General features: G+C 40.7%; 1 protein-coding gene across 5 annotated transcripts; it reads left to right on the top strand.

Moving 5' to 3' along the window:
- Positions 1–1,495: 1,495 nt before the first annotated feature.
- Positions 1,496–23,599, top strand: LOC117434220 (proteasome subunit beta type-9-like). 5 transcript variants are annotated; one of them, XM_059009006.1, is made up of 6 exons: positions 1,496–1,624; positions 9,687–9,754; positions 10,402–10,533; positions 10,650–10,779; positions 20,452–20,593; positions 22,907–23,599. In XM_059009006.1, the coding sequence occupies exons 1-6, from the start codon at positions 1,574–1,576 to the stop codon at positions 23,032–23,034; spliced, it is 651 nt and encodes a 216-aa protein (XP_058864989.1). In that variant the 5' UTR covers positions 1,496–1,573; the 3' UTR covers positions 23,035–23,599. The 5 variants fall into 5 exon arrangements, with proteins under 5 accessions (XP_058864989.1, XP_058864993.1, XP_058864992.1 ...); XM_059009010.1 differs by having other exon boundaries at positions 20,452–20,640; positions 22,907–23,045; XM_059009009.1 differs by lacking the exon at positions 1,496–1,624 and adding an exon at positions 7,947–8,255.
- The last annotated feature ends 553 nt before the right edge of the window (positions 23,600–24,152 follow it).

Raw genomic sequence — 24,152 nt, forward strand, 5'->3', positions numbered from 1 at the left:
AATTGATATTATTGCTTAATTACCGCTAGGCAGCATGACAATACAATAGTAAACTGCACACTGAATCTTTTTTTATTTACATGAGGTATTTTATATGGGAGATCAGATATATAGAATAACATGGAGAACAGCAGCTGGAGCTCGCAGTGGCTCTTCTAGACACTCTCTGCGCATAAAATATTAAACCGGGGTGAGGAAAAGGTTTCATTGAAAGAAAACTCAAAACTCTTTGACTTAAAATTATGCCGGGCAGCGGTGTGGAGTAGTGGTTAGGGTTTTGGACTCTTGACCGGAGGGTCGTGGGTTCAATCCCAGGTGTGGGACGCTGCTGTACCCTTGAGCAAGGTACTTTACCGAGATTGCTCCAGTAAAAAAACAAAAAAACAACTATATAAATGGGTAATTGTATGTAAAACAAAAAAAAGTGTAAAAAAGAAATGTTATTGTATGTAACAATAATGTGATATCTTGCTAAGAAGTAAATAGTAAAATCAAAACTATGACCTGCCCGCTAATCGCAATTTACAAACGTGGTACTGATGCCGGCGACTCTTTTGCTTGTCAGAGGGATATTGCTTCTACCACAGAGGGAACCCGTCATTAGTACTGGGCTTGTAATTTGCGATTAGCGGGTGGGTCAAAGTTTTGATTTGATCCGAAGAAGAACTTGTGTTGAAAAGGTCATTGTTTTAATGCCTTATATGTGAAATAAAAGTGCACTTGAGGTTATTTCATTTTATTTTCTTACTATATGACGTGTGTGTGTGTGTGTGTGTGTGTTTGTGTGTGTGTGTGTGTGTGTGTGTGTTTGTGTGTCTGTGTGTGTGTGTGTGTGTGTGTGTGTGTGTGTGTGTGAGTGTGTGTGTGTGTGTGTGTTTGTGTGTGTGTGTGTGTGTGTGTCTGTGTGTGTGTGTGTGTGTGTGTGTGTGTGTGTGTGTGTGTCTGTGTGTGTGTGTGTGTGTGTGTGTGTGTGTGGTTTTGCAGAGGGGGTGATAACCTATATGGGGATACCTCGATATTTAGTGAGCAAGGCGTCTAAGGGGGTAAATGGGGCAAAACAAGCGGGTAATATAGGGTACAGCTATGCTGCTGATACAGATTTGTTATTAATATTTTCGTTTTTTTTATTTTTTAAATAGTAGCAATATATTAATTGAGCAAGTTGTGTAAGCGAGTTAAAACACACAGAAAAAGGACACGCGCTTTGTCAACCACACCGCGAATAAGGAACCGGGAAGAAGTAACCAACATCCAGGTGGTATAGGACTCCATATTGCATTGAAAATGAATCCAGTAATGTCCCATAGGTAACGAGGCTCAGTTCTTTAGATAGAGATAGTGTATGTTTGTACACGGCCAGCTGGCCCCGTGGATATGTAGTGTTTTTCGAGTGTTTTTCAGTGTGTGGGAGCGCGTGTTTGCTCTTGTGTCGCTTCTTTCAGTCGCTTTCTGGTTGCCGCTCTCCTCTGAAGACGCGCACTCGAGGAGGGCGGGGCTGGCTTTCTGTATCACCTGCCTGTCACACTCACAAGACGCACACTTGTTCAATCTTTTCTTAGAAACTTTTATAAAAATGTTTGAAGCCTCCAATTCCAGCTGGCTTTCAGAGGAGGTCAAGACAGGGGTGAGTACATTAGCTCGCAGAACTAATATTGCATTTGAAGAGAAGTAATATGTGTCAGGTTTTCTTTTCGTTTATTATATGAGTAGGCATTTAAATGATAGGCTAGTTTAAAACACTTGCAAATGTGAAATTCAGTTTGTCGTATTTCAAGATTCTAATCAAGGGGTCTGCAGAACGGAATTCATTCAGTTTGTCGTGTTTCAAGATTCTAATTTAACGCACTTTTCATCTTTTTTTTGTTTCACTTTCGTTCCCTTTCTCGCGTGAAGATCTCTTTTTAAAACAGGCTTGTTTTGTAAAACGTATTATTATTATTATTATTATTATTATTATTATTATTATTATTATTATTTATGATATGTAAGTCCTTAAACTGGCACAGTATGACATATTGTGCATAACTTCCAGCGTCCAAGCTCCGGGGAAGCTCTCTGGTTTTTATTTTCACTTTGAATGTTTGATCTAATTAATATCAGATTCAAGGTGAATGCTGAGACTCGTGCTGACATTCAGAGTGGAATCTTTTACTTTCAAAAACGTTTTTTTTGTGAATACATTATATTATTCTATTTGTAATTTAATTTCTACACAACCGGTATATTTAATGCACAGTAGCAATTCAATAATATCAAATTTGAGATTCTTAATTAAAAAAAACTGTTTTATTGCTGATTGCTGCTGCTAATCCAGTCCCTTTTCTGAGTAAGAAACTGCTTCTTCTCTCTTTGATTTCCATTTTCCATCTCTCTCTCTATCTCTATACTATCCTCCAGTGTTCAATCTGCAAACCAGGCCCTTAAAAGGTTACTGCATAGAATCGGTTGTTTTCAAAAGATTTAATTTCTACCATTAATATGACATGGTATTTGTTCTGTGTATTTTTTCTATTGCAGTTTCTGCTTGATTCATTAGTGGTCCGTGATTAATAGATACTAGGATTTTTTTCAGCCACTTTCTACCATTACACTATTACTATTAAAGGTGATGCAATGTGTTAAATATCCTGTCTTTTGACTGTGTGTAATAACTGAAGCCACTGCATCACCCAGACGCTTCCCCACCTTTTCACTGGTAATCAGCTTTTCAGAGTTGTTTAGAAGCTGCCCTGATTGCAGAAACAGGAATGTCCTTCTGAAGTAGTTATTAAGTCTGGTAAATAGTAATCCAGGCAGGCACCCTTTGAGTTTCTCTGAATAGCTGTATTTCCAAACCCCCCTAACATGCTGTAATCTGACGGGCATATCGCTTCAAATGGAAAGGAGCCCGTTAAAAACGTGTTCATTGCATGCCTGCCTATTCCATTTTTCGGTACCAATCAATGATCATGAGAAAGCATCTTCTGACAATCTGAATTAGATAACTACACATTTTACGAAGGCTAATTTCTTTGCTGATCTTGGCTGGAATTTATTTTTTGAGCTGTAATGAGATTAAATCATATTCATTTTCTGATCAAATGAAATGCTGTCACTTCTTTACTCACGAAAGGAATGCTATGTAATCTTCCTTAATATAAGCATAAGCATTATCCTGTGTAAAATACACAGAGACGTTTTCAGATTGTCAGGAGACGCGTTCTCATTATTATTGATTGGTATTGAAACACTGCACAGACAAGGCAGGAAATGTCTTCACACGATGAACATGTTTAACAGGTTCCTTTCTGTTTAAGTGATACCAGTCGGTTTAAAACATGTTAAAAAGGAAATCTGGAAATAAAACCATTTGGAGAAACTTAAAGGATCGACCCCACCCCCAGCCCCCCAGTAATTCAAGCCCTGACCTTTACTTGAGAAAAAACATTGTTATCAATGTGTTGTTTTTCTTCTATTAAACTATAAGCAGTGATAAAGTAAAATACTTATAACATACCTCATATAGCTATCACACCTGTGCAACAGATAGCATTCATCTTAAATATGAATACTCCATTGTCTCTATTTCTTTTCTTAAACTTTGCAGGATAAAATATCCTTCTTCTATAATACATGTACAGAGGAATAAAAAATAAGGGGTCACCAAATTAAAGCGAGATGTATCCTGCCTCTGAGGCAGATTATTGAGATTTCTATAAAAGAAGAAAGGCAAAATAAAACGAGGTTGTGATTATTTTTTTGTAATTGTTTTAAACTGTTTGTATCATATACAGCACTCAAATATCAATGTAAACACATTGTTTAAAGAAATGAAATGGGCACATGGAGACCTCAAAATATTGGATTTCATTATTGCTAAAAACAACATAAAATAAATACAAACTGTTCTGAAACTTTTAAAATAGTTTTACAACATGAATTTCACAAGTGTGAAAATATAGTTCACAAATCATTTATTATTCACGAGCATGCGTTTCTTCGAGGGCACCTGTGGTGAACTGCAAGTGAATCGAGAGTTATTTCAGTAGAATATTGTAACAGTGAAAGTCCGACTCCTCAGACTGGAATGCGGTTCATGATTCCTGGTTTATTGAAGCCGGGACTCTACACTGGTGTTTATGTGAGCTGCTTTACCAGCCAGTGGTACAGCTGCAGCTGAGCAGCGCGGTGCTGCTCACACTGTGACAACATAAGAAAAGGAAGTCCACAGCACGCTGTTTCAGCCGTGTGCTGCACCCCTAACACAGTCTCCAGCTCTGCTCTCTTTAGGCATCGTCCCGCTTCTCTCTGTCTTTCTCAGCCTGTTACTTATCTCTGTGTCCGGGCCACGCCCCCCGTGCACCTGCCACCAATCCCATGCAGACACGCCTCGAGCCCCTGATGTTGCAACATTCCATCCCGTGGTTCTGCCAGCAATGTTGCAGCTTGCAAGCCAAGCCCCTGATTGGTGGAGGTTCTCCTGTCTGTGTCGCCCCTGAACACCTGCTGCACTGAACCTGGGGCCAGAGCCTTCCTGAGCAGCAAACCCGGGGTCGTTACAATGTGATTCCAAATACCTTGCTCATGTTTTACAGCCCCTCCTATTGTTGTGATGGGCTATTTCGATGCACAACGTGTTCAAATCAGGACACGCTTCAAGTCATTGAAACATGGCAGGGTGATGTGACATGATAGTGTTGATTTCCACAATTGTCGCCTATAGCTACACACGAAGCAAAGCCGTTTGCACGCAGATATACAAATATCATGGATGAAGAGAATCATTCCAACACAATACAATGGTACCTGTATGAGCCGTTATTGTTACACTACAGTAATCTAACCTCTCCAGGCAGTGAGAGTGATGATTCAGACGAGGATAGCCACCAGGTCATTTTAACAGCAGTTAGTAGATAAACCCGCCCGCAATTCTCTGTGATTGGTTGCAAATATGAATGTTTATTCTTCAGTAATTCTCCAGATTTGCACAGGGCTGTACAGCCGCTTTTTAATGCTTCTGGTCGTTCAACCTTCCCTGTAGTCACATCAAGTGTCATTGTATTATAGTAAGTTCGATATGTTAGTAACACAGCAGCCTGCAGGAAAATACAATATTCTGTAACCGACGATGCTCTGGGAAAAAAAAAGGGACGAAATGAGGGTCCCAAGAAAGTGGGTCACTTTAAATGTGCATCACAGCTGCTGCTGCAGAGTCGCTTCCAATAGGACCTCGGTTGTTTTACGTCTCATCCGAAGGACGGAGCACAAGGAGGTTGAGTGACTCGCTCAGGGTCGCACACACACAGTGAGTCAGTGGCTGAGCTGGGGTTTGAACCTGGAATCTCCTTTAATCACTGGATCAGCAAGCCCAGTGAGGGGAGATGCAGGTTTAAATACCTGCCATTCTTCAGCACAGGTTCCAGTTCAACTCCTCAGTGGGTTTATTACATGTAATATGGTACCTAATGTAGCACTTCAGCACCTTATATAGTACTGCTATATAGCAGTGATTTGATATTGTTAAGTAAGTGGTATTTGTTTAAAAGCGGTCCCTGGCTGTGGTGGTAATGGCAGAGATCGAGGCTGGGGTCACATGTGAGTTATTATAGAACTACAGTACAGGTAAGACACAATGCAAGTCAAGCTGCAGGACACAAGAGCTATGCTGCTGTTGAGAGCGTGTTCTTCACTTTAAAAAGATTGCATTGATGTGAACAGCAAAATAAATACATCCATAAGGGCAGCAGTGGAGTAGTGGTTAGGGCTCTGGACAGGGCAGCAGTGTGGAGTAGTGGTTAGGGCTCTGGACAGGGCAGCAGTGGAGTAGTGGTTAGGGCTCTGGACAGGGCAGCAGTGTGGAGAAGTGGTTAGGGCTGTGGACAGGGCAGCAGTGTGGAGTAGTGGTTAGGGCTCTGGACAGGGCAGCAGTGTGGAGTAGTGGTTAGGGCTCTGGACAGGGCAGCAGTGTGGAGTAGTGGTTAGGGCTCTGGACTCTTGACTCGTGGGTTCAATCCCAGGTGGGGGACACTGCTGCTGTACCCTTGAGCAAGGTACTTTACCTAGATTGCTCCAGTAAAAACCCAACTGTATAAATGGGTAATTGTATGTAAAAATAATGTGTAAAAAATAATGTAATTGTATGTAAAAATAATGTGATATCTTGTAACAATTGTAAGTCACCCCGGATAAGGGCATCTGCTAAGAAATAAATAATAATGCATCAATAAATGCATAAATAAATCAGACCCGAAATCAGTATATTTATGAAAGGTATCTCAGGTGAGATACACATCACAGTTTATGTAAAAAAATTAATAACTAACTAAATTAATTAATAAATAATCATTATTTAGAAGAACTACCACAGTGTACAATGAAGTGCTTTTTATACACAAGTATTGCAAAGCAGTGTACAGCACATAGCAGAAAAAAACAACAAACCACAATACATTTGTATAGCATGGCACACATACAACTGCCACAGTCAGACCATTAAAATACAGATTCAAATAACAGTACACACATAATAATACAAAAGCAGCCATTTTAAAGTTACATTAAAACCCACTGAGATAAGAAAGCCATTTTATAAAAGTGTGTTTGTAGTCTTGACTTGATAACTAACAGTCCCAGCTTCCCTGACAAACGAAGGCAGAGCATTCCATAATTCAGGAGCTCTACAAGAAAAAGCCCTGCCTCCTCCCGTGTTGCTTTTGTTGACCCTAGGAATAACCAGCAGCCCCGCATCCTGTGATCCAGAGTGCGGTTTGGAAGATACGGGGTCAGTAACTCCTGCAAATAACTAGGTGCTAATCCATTCAGGGCCTTGGAAGTTAACAGCAAAATCTTCAAATCAATTCTATACAGCACAGGGAGCCAGTGTAAAGAGGTCAACACAGGGGTAATATGTTCACTTTTCCTGGTTTTAGTCAGAATTCTAGCGGCTGTATTCTGAACAAGCTGCAAGCGGGATACCACATGTTTTGGGAGCCAGAAAAAAGTGCATTACAATAATCTATTCTAGATGAAACAATTCTGCATCGTTCACTTGTGTATGCTGTAGTATGCATTACAATAGATCTTACAAGGTACTACAGTACATACTGCAGTGTTATTAACTGCAGTGCATCTAGTTCACCACTAGGTGGTACAGTACATGCTATCATATTGTGCAGTTTTGTAGTATTCTGTGATATTCTATAGATCAGGGGTTCTGCACCTCGTTTGAATCACACCCCACCTTCACAATGTTTCTTTACCTGCCTCCCTGGCAGTCTTTCAGGGGTCTCCTATTCCCAGTACAAATTCTACTGCCACATAAAGACTGCTGCCAGTAATGTAACACCAGGGCTGAAGAAAGAGAAATGCTTCTATTATTGACATCAAGTTTAGAGAAAGTGAATGGCTGGTTATATTAAGAATGTGTTTGTGCCGCAACTGGCAACAGCGGAATCAGCTGCCCGCCCCTGTGTGCATTTGTGTGTTATATGTTGCGTGTGGTGTGTTAATGTTGGTGTATTGTAGTTGGTACACGGGATATAATGTGGGTAATGAGCACGAGTGTTTAAAATGTATAATTGTATTTAGGCACGGGGATTGCACTTCACTTCACGTGCATTTAAAGTATTTAATATGTGAGCACGGGGTTGCACAGAATTAGTTCACGTGCTGGGATTTGAGTGAATTTTTGTTTGTTTATTAAAACACTGATTGCTGCCGCGTCTTGGTTTCACTCACCACTACTGTCTGTCTGTGTACTCCTTTCTGGTCTGACTCCTGCAGCCTGTCACAGTCTTCTATTGAATTCGATAGAAATATAGGGTAGTTCTTTAAAAAGGTGTTTTACAAAGTGGGGACGTCCCCACAACATTGTTTTTCAGGAGTGTGACAGGGAACCGGGTCGCTGGTTCCTGCGCAAGTGTGTGCCTGTGGAAAATCAGCTGCGACGCGCAGTTGGGGACGCGTTGCTAAGCAACCAGTTGAGTGGCAGGCTCGTCCTGAGCTAAAGTGATCGGGAGGTCTGGATTGGCTGGGGGGCGTGCCTGGGGATGCTGCGCTGCAGCTCGGGGCCGCTGCAAGGCTATTGCTGTACAGACGGGCGCGGAGTGAGAGTTTGTTTACATCCAGGAGGGCAGCGTCTGCTCTGCGGGAAAGACTACTACGGAGCCCTTTAACTGCAAGACGGGGCCTGTGAAGGCGATTGCTCAGCCAGGACCATTAGAATGGCCCGGAGTCGCTGGGAGGCCAGGACTTCAGAAATAACACAACAGAAGTAGGTCATCTTAGGGGAGGTGGATCCCAAAACAGTATAAAGAGGGTTACCGTAGAGTAGTAGGTTCCTGGAGCGGGACGTTCCTTTTAGTGGGACTAGCGCTCGTCATTTTGTGTGGCAAACTTTTATTTTTATTTTTTGTTTTTTTGTTTTTATTGCTTTATTAAATGTGACACTAGGTCTACCATCGCTGGTACCCTAGTGTCAGTTCGGTGTTAAAATTAAATCTGCGTGCCTGAGCGGCGTATCAACACCAATGCTCTGTGTCTGTAAGTATTTTCCAGTGACTCCCCACACGTGTAACACTTCACCCTGTCACAAGGAGTTACTATCTTCGTGGGGACATTTTCTCAAATTTTGGCCCCACATTGATAGTAATACATGTCTACACACACATTCACACACAGTCACACATACACACACACACATAGACACGCACACAGAGACACAAACACACGGTACCTTCTGTAACATGGTCGCTCTGTCTTTTTGTTTTGGATGGTGATGCACTCTCACAATCGCTCTGTCTTTTTGTTTTAGATGGTGATGCACTCTCACAATCGCTCTGTCTTTTTGTTTTAGATGGTGATGCACTCTCACAATCGCTCTGTCTTTTTGTTTTAGATGGTGATGCACTCTCACAATCGCGCTGTCTTTTTGTTTTAGATGGTGATGCACTCACACAATCGCTCTGTCTTTTTGTTTTAGATGGTGATGCACTCACACAATCGCGCTGTCTTTTTGTTTTAGATGATGATGCACTCTCACAATCGCTCTGTCTTTTTGTTTTAGATGGTGATGCACTCTCACAATCGCTCTGTCTTTTTGTTTTAGATGATGATGCACTCACACAATCGCTCTGTCTTTTTGTTTTAGATGGTGATGCACTCACACAATCGCTCTGTCTTTTTGTTTTAGATGGTGATGCACTCACACAATCGCTCTGTCTTTTTGTTTTAGATGATGATGCACTCTCACAATCGCTCTGTCTTTTTGTTTTAGATGGTGATGCACTCTCACAATCGCTCTGTCTTTTTGTTTTAGATGGTGATGCACTCTCACAATCGCTCTGTCTTTTTGTTTTAGATGATGATGCACTCTCACAATCGCTCTGTCTTTTTGTTTTAGATGATGATGCACTCTCACAATCGCTCTGTCTTTTTGTTTTAGATGATGATGCACTCTCACAATCGCTCTGTCTTTTTGTTTTAGATGGTGATGCACTCACACAATCGCTCTGTCTTTTTGTTTTAGATGATGATGCAACCACCATAGATAGCAGGTTGATTTCTAGTGTTTTATATACAGCAGCAGGTTGATTTCTAGTGTTTTATATACAGCAGCAGGTGTCACACACTCTCCTGTTCCCACCACTCTTATTTTTTACCTGCTCAGGTGGGACGTTTTTCACCTGTTTTTATTTTGATTATTTCAGACCACGATTATGGCGATTGAGTTTGACGGAGGGGTCGTTCTGGGGTCAGATTCCCGTGTTTCTGCAGGGTAAGACTTTAATAATCAGAGGTGTTGCACTCTGCTTTTCCCTGATTATACTCTATATTACAATGATGTGCCATGCTTTAGCATGCATGATTGATACTCACTGTGTGTCAGTGCTTTTCCATGATTACTCTATATTACAATGCTGTGCCATGCTTTAACATGCATGATTGATACTCACTGTGTGTCAGTGCTTTTCCATGATTATACTCTATATTACAATGCTGTGCCATGCTTTAGCATGCATGATTGATACTCGCTTTGTGTCAGTGCTTTTCCATGTGTGTATACTCTATATTGCAATGCTGTGCCATGCTTTAGCATGCATGATTGATACTCACTGTGTGTCAGTGCTTTTCCATGATTCCACGTTGCTATGCTAAGCATAATGGTCTTGACAATGCTATCTCCAGCACCAACACTTGGTTAGTTTGGTTCAGTGCTGGCAGTGATTCAGTATAGAAATCCCAGCAGGGCTCAGCCTGTGCTTTCCACCTGGAGCAGGAAGGATGGCAGGAGTTAGTGGGAGAAGGAAGCTGGTAGTTACAGTGCTGTCTCAGTGCATTGGAAGAGTGCTGTCATGCTAACAACACTGAGAAGATGCTTTTACAGCTATCGGTGAGTAACCCCTCCATGCCTCCTCCCCACAGTGAATCCATAGTGAACCGCGTGATGAACAAGCTGTCCCCTCTTCATGACAAGATCTACTGCGCTCTCTCGGGCTCTGCTGCAGACGCCCAGGCCATGGCTGACATGGTCAGCTATCAGCTGCAGCTGCACAGGTATGTAGAGGAATCCTCTTCCAATGCCACTCCAGTTTATTTGGCTCTGAGCTTCTGAAAGTCCCTGTTTTCATTGTTTCTGTGATTGGAAGTCTTTGTTTTTTTATTTCCTGCAGTATAGAAATGGGCGAGGCTCCGCGGGTGTGCTCTGCTGCCACGATGGTCAGAAACATCTCTTACAAGCACAAGGAGGAGCTATCTGCTCACCTCATTGTGGCAGGATGGGACCGCAGGAAAGGAGGCCAGGTATAGGACTGGAAATACTGTGAAATATATAACTGTGTGCACAAGAGCCGCAACCAAGCACACGCCACACACTGGGTGTGCCATTGCTTTGCAACGCTTCAGCATCATCAAGCCCAGCCAATCAGAGTGCAGGGAATCTTGAATATATGTGTGCAATAAGGCCTAACAGGGTGTCCTGAAGGGTCTATTGCATTTATAATCTAGGTCAAACCATGGATTTAAAAATAAATAAATTAGGGCACATTTTCTTTTTTTTTTTTTAATTCAATATACTTATGCCAATAAAGGGACCAAAAAAGCAGTCTCATTTATAACTTTGAGCTGTACAGCTGAGTTGAAACATGCAAACGTAAGTAAATATTTATTTTTGATATGTTGAATTGTACCTTGGAGATCCACCTGGCGGCGCTGTTGAGACGGCACTGAAATATTTTTTCTCTCAACTGTTTCAGCAGAACAGAGGGACGGGAGGAAAAAAATTAATTTGATGCCGTCTCGGATTTCATTACTTTTTCGAAGTCTGTGTCGGAGAGGGGTGGATAATGTGCAGAAGAGTATTTTTATGATTTTCTGTAGCGTTTTGTCAGAAATCTCGCACATACTCTTTTTATTTATATATATTCTCTGAGCACACTCTTAAACTCAGGGGAGACGTTCAAGGAGGACAGATGTTTTAAACTCCTGTAGTGGTTTTGTTCATGCACTGGGTGTGCTATATGTCCAGACAACTTTTTAATAATCAAGAAAATCACACAGTCTCATTTCATTTAAAGTTAACGAATCAGAGCAGTAGTAGTGCTCTTTTCGGTTTATTAAGTGCTTTAAAAATTGGATTGGTTGGTTGTGCAGACCATCGTAAATCCCAAGTAAAAAGCAGTCTGGGCGATCTGGTGCCTTTACAGGTTTAACAGCATTAGTACTTCAATACAGTAATACAGATATGGTTAATGATATGCTTAGCCCTTAGGCTATGCATGCATAAAGCTAAAAACGCCCACCGCTAAATTCTAGAACATTTCAATATATATATATCGCTCTCTTAAGACTAAAACATAATTTCTATACCTTATAGCAATGCATCAACATAAGATATATTAAATTCAAATATATGCTTACGTTCCAGTATATGGAAGTGTAGTGTAGGATATATTGAAAAATAAGAACTGTCTTCAAAAGGCAGAGACTTGTGAATACGACCAAACAGCAATCAGTTTTTCAGAGATCCTCAGAGCATGGACCACACAGCTTGTAGTTAGCAAGTTGAGCGATACTTGACTGGGGTTTTACCTTGGTTTTTATAGGATTTTCCCTCCATTGAATACATCAGGTCCCAAGTAAATCTAATCATCACTCGGCCTTGACATTTGTTATCTTTAAGTTAATTATACATTCTAGAAGGATCTGTTCAACTCCTTTTTCAAAACTGATTGAATATAACTTATTGCCAAAAAATACTGGAACATGATTTCATCGCTCTCTTTCTCCAACTCCTCCTTCTTCTAAAAAGTCAGGTGGACCAAAGTTCACAGAATCCTTGCTGTAATATAATACAAGTATATGTGTAGATATGAGAGATGTTTTTAATATGTAATACCAGCTCTATTTGATTATATTTAGCTAAAATTATATTATTATTTAGTCAAAAATTGTATGTCCCTCTTAGCTGCATATTACATTACCTTTTCAGTGTGTTATCAATGGGTCAGTTTAACTTCATATACAAATGTGTATTAACAATGTATTTGACAAAGACTGCCTTTGAATAAGCATGCAGTGGTCAGTTCAGTTAGTTTCATTTAAGTTTTAAGCTACAATGAACATGTTAAGTATAACAGCCTTATTTAACTGTGCCATTCTTGGACCAAGCCTGACCTCTCTCTGTTTCTGAACATTGCCTGCACAAGCAGGATTCAGTCACCCTGTTTTCTTGCCAAGACCTTGGATTCAAAACTGCAGACTACAAGTAAATCTCACTTTGACTGCTAAAAAGAACCTTCCATATCCAGCACCGCTCTGCTTGCAGGCAGATAAGGGCAAGGCTGTTTTTCTTTAGCTTTATTGTGTACTAAAATTGAATTGAATACAGTTTACACTTTATTTGTCTAATATTCCACCCTAACAGTTCCTGTTTTTTTATTGCAGTAAAACCTTTATATAAACTAAACATTTATATTCTTTAATTTAATGGATATTGTAATGTCTAAAATATTTTTTGTTTAGTTGGAGAAGGAAAATGAACTAATTCTTCAATTGATTAAATGAAATGCTCGCTTCTGCTTTTACAGTCTATTTGTATTACAGTAGAGCCTGAACAAGCAAAAACACTTTAGTTTAAATATTATGTTTCTTATTGGATCAAAATACTTAAAACATATTATTTCTCTTCAGAGAGTTTTGTCTCTCTATTAGATCAGAATACTTTTTTTTTATTTAAAACCTCTACGCTTAGTAACAACACAATCAAATAAAATCAAATAGGTCTTTTTAGTTTCAAATATCGTTCTGTCTAAAAAGGGTTACCCTTTTGTTTTTTATTAATTTGCAATACCTCGCCTCTGTGTTTAGTTCCCCAGATGCCTTTCTTTCAAGGTTACAGGCTTCCACGAGTGTGTGTGCACTAATAACAAAGGCACTTAGACAAGCTTGTTTTTCTAACGTTAACACTTGTTCAGTTTTATTAGTTCATATCATTGTAACCTGTTCATAATTTGCTGCAATATTATTTATGCTGGTTTTAATTCTTTAAAACACAGTACAATTATTAAAATATTCTGACAGTGTCAGTTAGTACTGAACTTCTTTAGTTTTTAACTGTAATATGTTCTTTCAACAATAATACTGTTAGGCCTATTTGTTTAACTTTAAATTATTTTATAACATGTATTTCTAATTCAGTTACTTTAGTGTAACAGTTGCTAATATTTTACTGAATTAAGTCTGACCCCTTTCTTTGTTCATACAAAATCCAGTTGAAGCAAGTTTTAATCCTAGCCTTTTGCCAATTTTTGGTGTTGATTAGTACGAGACACTACCGCAAGCATTTTCTAATACTCTTACCTTCTGTTATCCAAAAGTAATGAAAGTAAAGTAACGAAAGAAATTGGCTATTTTTTTCTCATAAAACTGGAATGCGCTAACAAGGCCTTGTTATGATAAGAGCCTGCAGAGTTTGACTCCTCCTAGCAGGTGCTTTCACAGACTGCACACAACTATCCATTGTTTGCAGATCTTTTTGAAAGGAACATATACAGTATTATTATAATTACTGACAAAGTGTATATCATATTATTTCAATCAATACAGGTCAGTTTAAATCATCCAATAACTCCGCACATTCCCAGCAGGATTTGAACTCTGTGCCAGGCTCAGCTCGGACTGGTTCTGTGAACACCACGACAGGCCTGTGCACAGCTGCTAAAAATATTTTCTAAAACACATTACAGTCATTACAATATTTGTTGCAGTTTCACAAATGTTCAATTTGTTTCCCAAAGATCAGCCTGCTTCCAGTAGCTGTGACAGTCTTGGGTCACTTTCTGCTCTCAGTGAGTCAGTTTCTGCTCACAGGTGTGGGTGACAGTCTTTAAAAGCCTGATACCTGCAAAAACTTAAATCCTGTTAGCTGGGCTCCCATCTCTACATTCTCATTCCCATTGTCAGTGGTCAAACACATCTTAACTGAATCTGGGTCCATCAAAGAACCGCACACCCTTGCAACCGAGGCCTTCCATGCAAAAGGATCTAATGACTTGCAGCACAAAAGGGACGTGCCAGAACCGTCTGTGCCAGTTTACAAACTGCTAAAAATACATTCTTTGATGTGATGAAGTCGGGGTGAGTGTGTATAGTGACAGATTCTACAGTTTAGTTTTCATTTAGACAGCGGTTTATTGCACCTCAGAGACTAACAGAGCTTGAAATGTTATATTCGTCCCCTTGGGCATTTCTTACATTTCTATAGAAATCCCTGAGTATTTTATAAAGATTATCTTAATATGTGCATGTGGCGGAGTGTCCCGCCCCTAGGTATTATTATTTGTATTTTTGTTTGCGGCGTGGGTAAAAGCGCCGCGTCTTTTATTATATATTTAAAAACCCCGTGAGGATGCATGGCTGATCAGCTACTGATTATTTAACTAGCTGACAGTCATGCATCCTTACCAAACGCGTGCAGACTCTGGCCGAGGGATAATAAGATAATTAACAACTAGTTAATCCCTCGGCCAGAATATATAAACCTGCAGCTCTCTGCACTCGGGGTTGAGTGTAGAGGAGAGTACGGGAGAGCGGAGAGAGAAAGAGTGCGAGGTGAATAAAACATAATTAACAATTGCTAAAACGTGCTGGATTAGCCAGCACGACACTTACTTGTTTGTTTGTTTATTCGTTTGGCCCTCGCGCCTTTTTGTTTTGTGTTTTGTTTAAATATTTTGTTTATTAATAAATATGCTGAGTGCTATTGCACTCAGCTTCACCCGCCCATCCATTGTTTTGGTTTCTACTTCCTGGTCCGTGACGTAACCACTGCGAGCCAGACTGTCACAGTGCATTTTCCACAGTTGAGACAATTTGTTTGTGTTTCAGCCAGTCCTGAAAGACAGCGATTATTTATTGTTTGGTATTTTTTTCTGTTTTGCTTCTTCCAGTTCATTTAATTGTTCTTCATCCAAATCGGCATGTCTACTTACTACCTTTGTGATTTTTTGCTGGTAATTGGTCACTCAGTTTCATAGTTACTGTACATCTGTAACTGTAAACAAGATGGCTACCGGTGCTTTACTGAGGAATAAGATATGAAGTATACTGTGTTGATTCTGTTGTGTTATTATATTACACAGAGAGACGCTACACTGAACTATAAACAGCGGCTCATATATGTAATGTAACAATTATATTACACACTTTCACACCGGAGGCTTGAACATCACAGGACATCTCTTATTTTTAGCTTTACTTTAGCCTGTGAGATATTGTTGTGTGTTGCCATTCCTAATTAAAATAGCATGGTGGTTGTGTGAATAGGTATTGCTTCATTTTTTCTTTGAAGCAAGAATTTTTCCTTATTCTCTTCCTGAGTGAAATTTGGAGCCACCGTGCTCTCTCAGCGCTCTCCCGCAGGATGTGTTGCTGTTGAAATGAAACACAGGAGACAGTGTGCAGCTGCAGGATGTGTTGCTGTTGAAATGAAACACAGGAGACAGTGTGCAGCTGCAGGATGTGTTGCTGTTGAAATGAATCACAGGAGACAGTGTGCAGCTGCAGGATGTGTTGCTGTTGAAATGAATCACAGGAGACAGTGTGCAGCTGCAGGATGTGTTGCTGTTGAAATGAAACACAGGAGACAGTGTGCAGCTGCAGGATGTGTTGCTGTTGAAATGAAACACAGGAGACAGTGTGCAGCTGCAGGATGTGTTGCTGTTGAAATGAATCACAGGAGACAGTGTGCAGCTGCAGGATGTGTTGCTGTTGAAATGAATCACAGGAGACAGTGTGCAACTGCAGGATGTATTGCTCGCGGTCCCCCCCGTCTGGGCGCTGGACGCTCGCGGTCCCCCCCGTCTGGGCGCTGGACGCTCGCGGTCCCCCCGTCTGGGCGCTGGACGCTCGCGGTCCCCCCGTCTGGGCGCTGGACGCTCGGGCTCCTCCCACTCAGATGCTAGTTCCTCCTCTTCATAATAGCGGAAGGGACAGTTGGAAAATCGATGTTTTTGGTTGCAGAGGGGGCACACCTGCGATGGCTCGCTATATCACCCTTGATGTCTGGCCATTAGGCGACACTCCTCCTCCCTGTCCTTCACCTCTTGCTCTTCCTTCCATCCCATTATTTTTATTTATATATTATATATGTATTTTTTTTTTTTTTTCAAACTCCACCAACTACAAAAACCAAAAAGAAATCCTGTACTCCTGCTCCTGATCTGACTCCTTCGAAGGCGCTGTATCCCACGAAGACACCGTATGTCACAGATGGCTTTGTGTGGCATGTGGGTGGTGACGTCAGGTTCAGGAAGCAGCAGTCAGAAACAAAGTAGTCACTGAAACTGAAGCTCTATGGCTGCGCTCAGTGTTTTATTAAATAATAAAACAAAAGATTTAAACAGAACACCAAACAAAAGGGCACAAGGGCCAAACAAACAAACAAACGAACAAACAATAACATTAACAAGTATATTGTATATAGCAATTGTTTTTCTCTCTCTCACTTCGCAAATCACGTCTCGCCTCTGACACTCTCCGCCTCCGAGTCGAGAGTGGGTCTTTTATATTTGTGGCTGGAGCCTTAATTACCTATTAATAAATGACCTTATTAAGGCTCCAGCCACACTCCCACGAGAGTTATAGGGAAGGGGTTTTAACCCCATAAGCACCTACTACACATTACAAGACCGGCTCTCTCGCCGGTCTCAAACAGCAATAATAAAAGAGGGACGGTGCTCGACCGCCTGCACATAAACACAATAATGATTAGGACGGACGGCTTCGTCCGCCCGCCTACAAATACAATAATAATAATAATAATAATAATACAGAACATACATATTTACAAATAATAATACATAGGCGGGGTGTACTCCGTCACAGCGAGCTACACATTTCCTTACTGAAATATGTTTGCTCCAATACAACATGTTAAAGGACAATTAACTGTTACAGAGTGACACTGATGTGTTCTTACATCAATTAACTGTGTTGCAGTGTGACACTGATGCGTTCTTACATCAATTAACTGTGTTGCAGTGTGACACTGTTCTTACATCAATTAACTGTGTTGCAGTGTGACACTGATGTGTTCTTACATCAATTAACTGTGTTGCAGTGTGACACTGTGTTCTTACATCAGTTAAGTGTGTTACAGTGTGACACTGACGCGTTCTTACATCCACGCACAGCAGGCAGGGTTGGGACGATAATGGAATTTTTGTATCTCGATTATTATCACTGTTGTATTTAATGTATGCTGCTATGCGATCCTGTTTTGAACAGGTATACTTCCAGTATAGTAGTTTTCTTTTCTTTTGTGACAGTAGCTGTGCTTGTTATCAGCAAAGCACCTACACTTCATACATGAATAACATACCCCCAAGACCACGCAGATATTTAACAGAATGAATAAAACAAGTAAACTTATCCTATCCAATTCCACATCAACAAGCAAGATCCAGACAGCAAAATGAAGCTCAATCCATCAGTTATAAGGTTACCTGCATACTGTATCCCACAAACCACACTGCTGTATTAATAATAATAATACAAAACATACATATTTACAAATAATAATACATAGGCGGGGTGTACTCCGTCACAGCGAGCCACACATTTCCTTACTGAAATATGTTTGCTCCAATACAACATGTTAAAGGACAATTAACTGTTACAGAGTGACACTGACACGTTCTTATATTAATTAACTGTGTTGCAGTGCGACACTGACGCGTTCTTACATCAATTAACTGTGTTACAGTGTGACACTGACACGTTCTTACATCAATTAACTGTGTTAGTGTGACACTGACGCGTTCTTACATCAATTAACTGTGTTACAGTGTGACACTGACGCGTTCTTACATCAATTAACTGTTACAGTGTGACACTGACGCGTTCTTACATCAATTAACTGTGTTACAGTGTGACACTGACGCGTTCTTACATCAATTAACTGTTACAGTGTGACACTGACGCGTTCTTACATCAATTAACTGTGTTACAGTGTGACACTGATGTGTTCTTACATCAATTAACTGTGTTACAGTGTGACACTGATGTGTTCTTACATCAATTAACTGTGTTGCAGTGTGACACTGATGCGTTCTTACATCAATTAACTTTGTTGCAGTGTGACACTGTTCTTACATCAATTAACTGTGTTGCAGTGTGACACTGACGCGTTCTTACATCAATTAACTGTTAGTGTGACACTGACGCGTTCTTACATCAATTAACTGTTACAGTGTGACACTGATGTGTTCTTACATCAATTAACTGTGTTACAGTGTGACACTGATGTGTTCTTACATCAATTAACTGTGTTACAGTGTGACACTGATGTGTTCTTACATCAATTAACTGTGTTGCAGTGTGACACTGATGCGTTCTTACATCAATTAACTGTGTTGCAGTGTGACACTGTGTTCTTACATCAATTAACTGTGTTGTAGTGTGACACTGATGTGTTCTTACATCAATTAACTGTGTTGCAGTGTGACACTGTGTTCTTACATCAGTTAAGTGTGTTACAGTGTGACACTGACGCGTTCTTACATCCACACACAGCAGGCAGGGTTGGGACGATAATGGAATTTTTGTATCTCGATTATTATCACTGTTGTATTTAATGTATGCTGCTATGCGATCCTGTTTTGAACAGGTATACTTCCAGTATAGTAGTTTTCTTTTCTTTTGTGACAGTAGCTGTGCTTGTTATCAGCAAAGCACCTACACTTCATACATGAATAACATACCCCCAAGACCACGCAGATATTTAACAGAATGAATAAAACAAGTAAACTTATCCTATCCAATTCCACATCAACAAGCAAGATCCAGACAGCAAAATGAAGCTCAATCCATCAGTTATAAGGTTACCTGCATACTGTATCCCACAAGCCACACTGCTGGAAGTATTGTGCTTTGGGGCTGCCATTTTTTGTGGATGCGTACGCAAGTATAGCCTCCATATGTTTACACACAGCAGATAAACATACACCGGCATGTAAAATAACGAACAAAATAAAAGCAGAAGTATACCAATTCAATCTAATTTCATGAATCCACGCTGCTTCATGAATCCACGCTGCTTCATGAATCCACGCTGCTTCATGAACCCACGCTGCTTCATGAACCCACGCTGCTTCATGAACCCACGCTGCTTCATGAACCCACGCTGCTTCATGAACCCACGCTGCTTCATGAATCCACGCTGCTTCATGAAACCACGCTGCTTCATGAACCCACGCTGCTTCATGAACCCACGCTGCTTCATGAACCCACGCTGCTTCATGAACCCACGCTGCTTCATGAACCCACGCTGCTTCATGAACCCACGCTGCTTCATGAATCCACACTGCTTCATGAAACCACGCTGCTTCATGAATCCACACTGCTATAATTAAAGGAAAATGTTTGTCTCCAGTCTGTGTGAAGCGAGGCTGTCACTGAAGATACTCTAGAAGATACTAAAACACGTTACTAAGGCCCTGTCCACACTGTGCTTTAAACCTGATTAAAAGTGCCTGTCTCTCTGCGTCTCACAGGTGTTTGTCTCTCGTGTTTGTCTCCCTGCGTCTCACAGGTGTTTGTCTCACAGGTGTTTGTCTCTCGTGTTTGTCTCCCTGCGTCTCACAGGTGTTTGTCTCTCGTGTTTGTCTCCCTGTGTCTCACAGGTGTTTGTCTCCCTGTGTCTTACAGGTGTTTGTCTCCCTGCGTCTCACAGGTGTTTGTCTCACAGGTGTTTGTCTCTCGTGTTTGTCTCCCTGCGTCTCACAGGTGTTTGTCTCTCGTGTTGTCTCCCTGCGTCTCACAGGTGTTTGTCTCTCTGCGTCTCACAGGTGTTTGTCTCTCGTGTTTGTCTCCCTGCGTCTCCACAGGTGTTTGTCTCTCTGCGTCTCACAGGTGTTTGTCTCTCGTGTTTGTCTCCCTGCGTCTCACAGGTGTTTGTCTCTCTGCTTCTCACAGGTGTTTGTCACTCTTGATGGGATGATTGCCAGGCAGCCGTTTGCTGTTGGAGGCTCTGGCAGTTCATACATCTACGGTTACGTGGATTCGGCGTACAGACCAGGAATGACGAAGGAGGAGTGCCTGCATTTCGTTACAAACAGTAAGTTAAAGAAGCGAAGGAGGAGTGCCTGCATTTCATTACAAACAGTAAGTTAAGGAAGCGGTTATTTCACCCACACTGTTGTGACTGTGTTGCAGAGGCTGGATGGGCTTTTCTAGCCTTGAAAATCCTGCATGAGGTAGAACAAAATATAAAAAGTGCAAAAGTGTATTTGCTGTGTGATGTCACTGTGTCAGGCAGCGCATTGTATTTGCTGTGTGATGTCACTGTCAGGCAGTGCATTGTATTTGCTGTGTGATGTCACTGTGTCAGGCAGTGCATTGTATTTGCTGTGTGATGTCACTGTGTCAGGCAGTGCATTGTATTTGCTGTGTGATGTCACTGTGTCAGGCAGTGCATTGTATTTGCTGTGTGATGTCACTGTGTCAGGCAGCGCATTGTATTTGCTGTGTGATGTCACTGTGTCAGGCAGCGCATTGTATTTGCGAGTCGGAAGTCTAGGGTGAAATGTACTAAACATGCGCAATGCTGTTAGCGACTTTTTAGGGAATGCTTTGCGGCTGCAGTTTTTCTTTGAGGTTCAACCTTAGATGAATATGTAATTATGGGCGTTCCTGCATAAATTCTCAAAACGGGGGTGGAGATGAGGATTCACAAATATTATAATGAGATGTACTAAAGCTGCGGGCAATTGCGACACTTGCAAATGCATCAATTTGTTTCGAACTTTTGAAAGCGTGTTTTAAGCAGTCACAATTATTGCTGGCATTTCCCAGTCCACTTTTCCTCATGCGTTGCCAGTTGTGCTCAGTGCATTTGAGGCAGACACCCAAGTACCTAATTTTCACTAAAGTCAGGGTGTACTTACAAGCCTTGAATACAAATTTCTATGACATTTCTGGTTTTTCCAGCGTGTTGAGAGCAATATACTGCACACATGTGCCACTAACTCATTCTGAGTCATTCTGTATAGGACCAGGATCTATTGTGTGTTAATTGTCTAGGCTACTAAGTAGGCCAAGTTAAAAATAATAATTAAAATTAAATAAAAAACCCCAAAATCATTTAGTTTCAATTTAGAATAATCTTTTATTCGCATTGTACACCAATGTGTTCAATGCAGCAAAATGATTTTATTTTGTTACCAGTAGGCTAAAGTACAAAGAAAGTGTGCTAGGAATTCATTTGATTTTACTGCTGCACTGTATACTGTATAGGCCTACTGTACAGATTCATATTTTTACATAATGTAATGTGTAGCCTACCCAAAACACATTAGTGTTATTTCAGTGCAATGATTTATATTTAAAATACATAGAGAAGTGTAATTGTATGTGTGTGTGATTTCTATTATATTGTTGCACCCTTGCACCCTTGCATGTACAGACGTTATCCGTCGGGCACGCTCTCAAACCACAACTCAGCTGCCGCTATTTATTATTTATTGTCGCACAACACTCGCAATGTATGCTAGAGATCTCGCTCAGAAATATTTTAATTAGTATACTGAGGCTCTTTTCATTAACATATTTTCTCTTAGTTCATACGACAAAATGTATACTTTGTGAATTGACGCAACGATAATGCACATTGCGGTGTGTTTGCGCTGCGACTGACCCATCTTAGTACATCTACCCCTAAATGTTTACACAACACTCGAACACCATCCCAGCTGCTGCATGAAACGGGGGCTCCCGTATTCTGCTGGGTCTAATACAGCACCTGTCAGTGCACAAGCATTTGTATTTGATTAAATGATTATTATTAGTGCATTTGTTAGCGTCCTTCTCAGACTTCAGTTTATTCCATGTGATATGCGTTTTTTCCCCTAACAGACCGACGTCACGGCGCATTCATAAATATTGACACATGCTTTTAAAGGGAGAGGCAGCTTTTCTGTGTTCCAGGTGCCAAAGCGCCTAAACCATTTGCAACCATTTCAGTCTGAGTCTGGAGCGCTGCAAATTCCAGCCTTACACATTTTACATACAGCGTGACACTTACAGAACATGAGGCGAGTCCACACTGGATTTTAAACCAGCGGGATCAGTCGAATTTCACCGTCGCTCTGATGAGATTCTCAACATTAATAACCCGTCTCCGCTCAGCTTCCGTGTCACTCTGCTGCAGGCGGGCTTGACAAAAACACCCTGAACACAGTGAATGAGGTGAAGCTGCTAGAGTAAATAATAATCTCCAATTATCGGTGTACACACAAATTAATGCATGCTCATGTTTGTCAGGTTCAGGGTTAGGATCAGGGTCAGGGTTAGGATCAGGGTCAGGGTCAGGCAGTGCATTGTATTTGCTGTATGGTGCGAGTAGCAGTATTGACTCATGTTTCGTTTGCAGCCCTGACACTGGCTATGGGGAGAGATGGATCCAGTGGAGGAGTGGCTTATCTCGTAACCATCACTGAAAAAGGAAGTGAAGAGAAAGTGATCCTGGGGAACGAGCTGCCTGCTTTTCATGATGAGTGAAAGGAGGGTTTGATCTGAACTGCAAACTGATGCTGTGCTGTCCAGTGTGTGCCGTGTCCTGCTGAGTCACAAACACTCAGAATGTACCAGACCCCCGTTCAGTACGCTGTGCAGCATCCCATCCCATGTGTGCCGTGATCTCATCGCTCTTAACCCCCTCACTGCAAGCTTCTCACAGCAATCCAGAGTGCAGCTGGATTGTACTGTGAGCAGTTAAAAAGCACCCTGCTCCCACAGCATTCAATCACACTTTCTACTAGTCTGAGGTCACTTTGTTTTTATAATCAAGATGTCTTCATAGTACATAGTCACAGAGTTTGAGTTTGTTATTTGAACCCCCTCAAAAAAGCAGGTGAGGTAATCAGCAATGACATCAGCAATGTGGCAATGTATTTGTTAATCTGTGACTGTCTTACTTTCGTTTATCTGTTGTCTATTAAATCATGTTGATTTCAATGTCAGCCTACAATCGCTTTTTGTTTTGTTTTTCGATTTTGACCCTTGTCCTGGTTTATTTGTTGCTGTTTTAATTAATTAAACATGTGCAACAGTGCTTTAAACTGCAGCTTCTTGTCTCAGAGTCTTATTCCTGACGCTCTAATGAGAACGAGTTTTCTTTTCATTGTGAAATTTCTCAGTTGTGCTCTGTGTTCTGTGTGGGTCATTACAAACAGGGCCTTGTCTAGTATAGAACCTGCTGTGTGTGTGTGTCAGTGAGTGTGTGTCTGTGTGTGTCAGTGTGTGTGTGTGTGGCTGTGTGTGTGTGGATATAAGATAAAAGGCTAGTTTGTAAAAATAGAACAATTAAAGTCAAATACAAACATTTTATAAGATTGGAATAAAAATAAATAAATATACAGTTTAATTGTAAAATTAGAAAAACTAAGATGAAAGTCCAGTTTGTAAAATAGAACAATTAAAAACAGACTAAAAACAAAATAACAATAATATTTATAAAATTGAAATTAAAATATATATGATAAAAATAATAAAATCTTAGATTAAAAAAAGATAATTTATAAAAATGTGTTTTTAATCTAGATTTAAAACAGTTAACCCAGCTTCCCTGTCTAATCATTCCGGAGCTTTATAACAAAAAGCTCTTCCTCCCATTTATA

This window comes from Acipenser ruthenus, chromosome 38 (genome assembly GCF_902713425.1).
Source record: "Acipenser ruthenus chromosome 38, fAciRut3.2 maternal haplotype, whole genome shotgun sequence".
NCBI lineage: Eukaryota > Metazoa > Chordata > Actinopteri > Acipenseriformes > Acipenseridae > Acipenser > Acipenser ruthenus.

What these genes read in the sequence shown, in the direction of transcription:
- LOC117434220 (XM_059009006.1), top strand. Translation starts at nt 1,574, where the DNA reads ATGTTTGAAGCCTCCAATTCCAGCTGGCTTTCAGAGGAGGTCAAGACA. An exon ending in ACCGCAGGAAAGGAGGCCAG is followed by an intron (nt 10,780 to 20,451) that starts GTATAGGACTGG and finishes TGCTTCTCACAG; the next exon opens with GTGTTTGTCACTCTTGATGG. An exon ending in CCTGCATTTCGTTACAAACA is followed by an intron (nt 20,594 to 22,906) that starts GTAAGTTAAAGA and finishes TTTCGTTTGCAG; the next exon opens with CCCTGACACTGGCTATGGGG.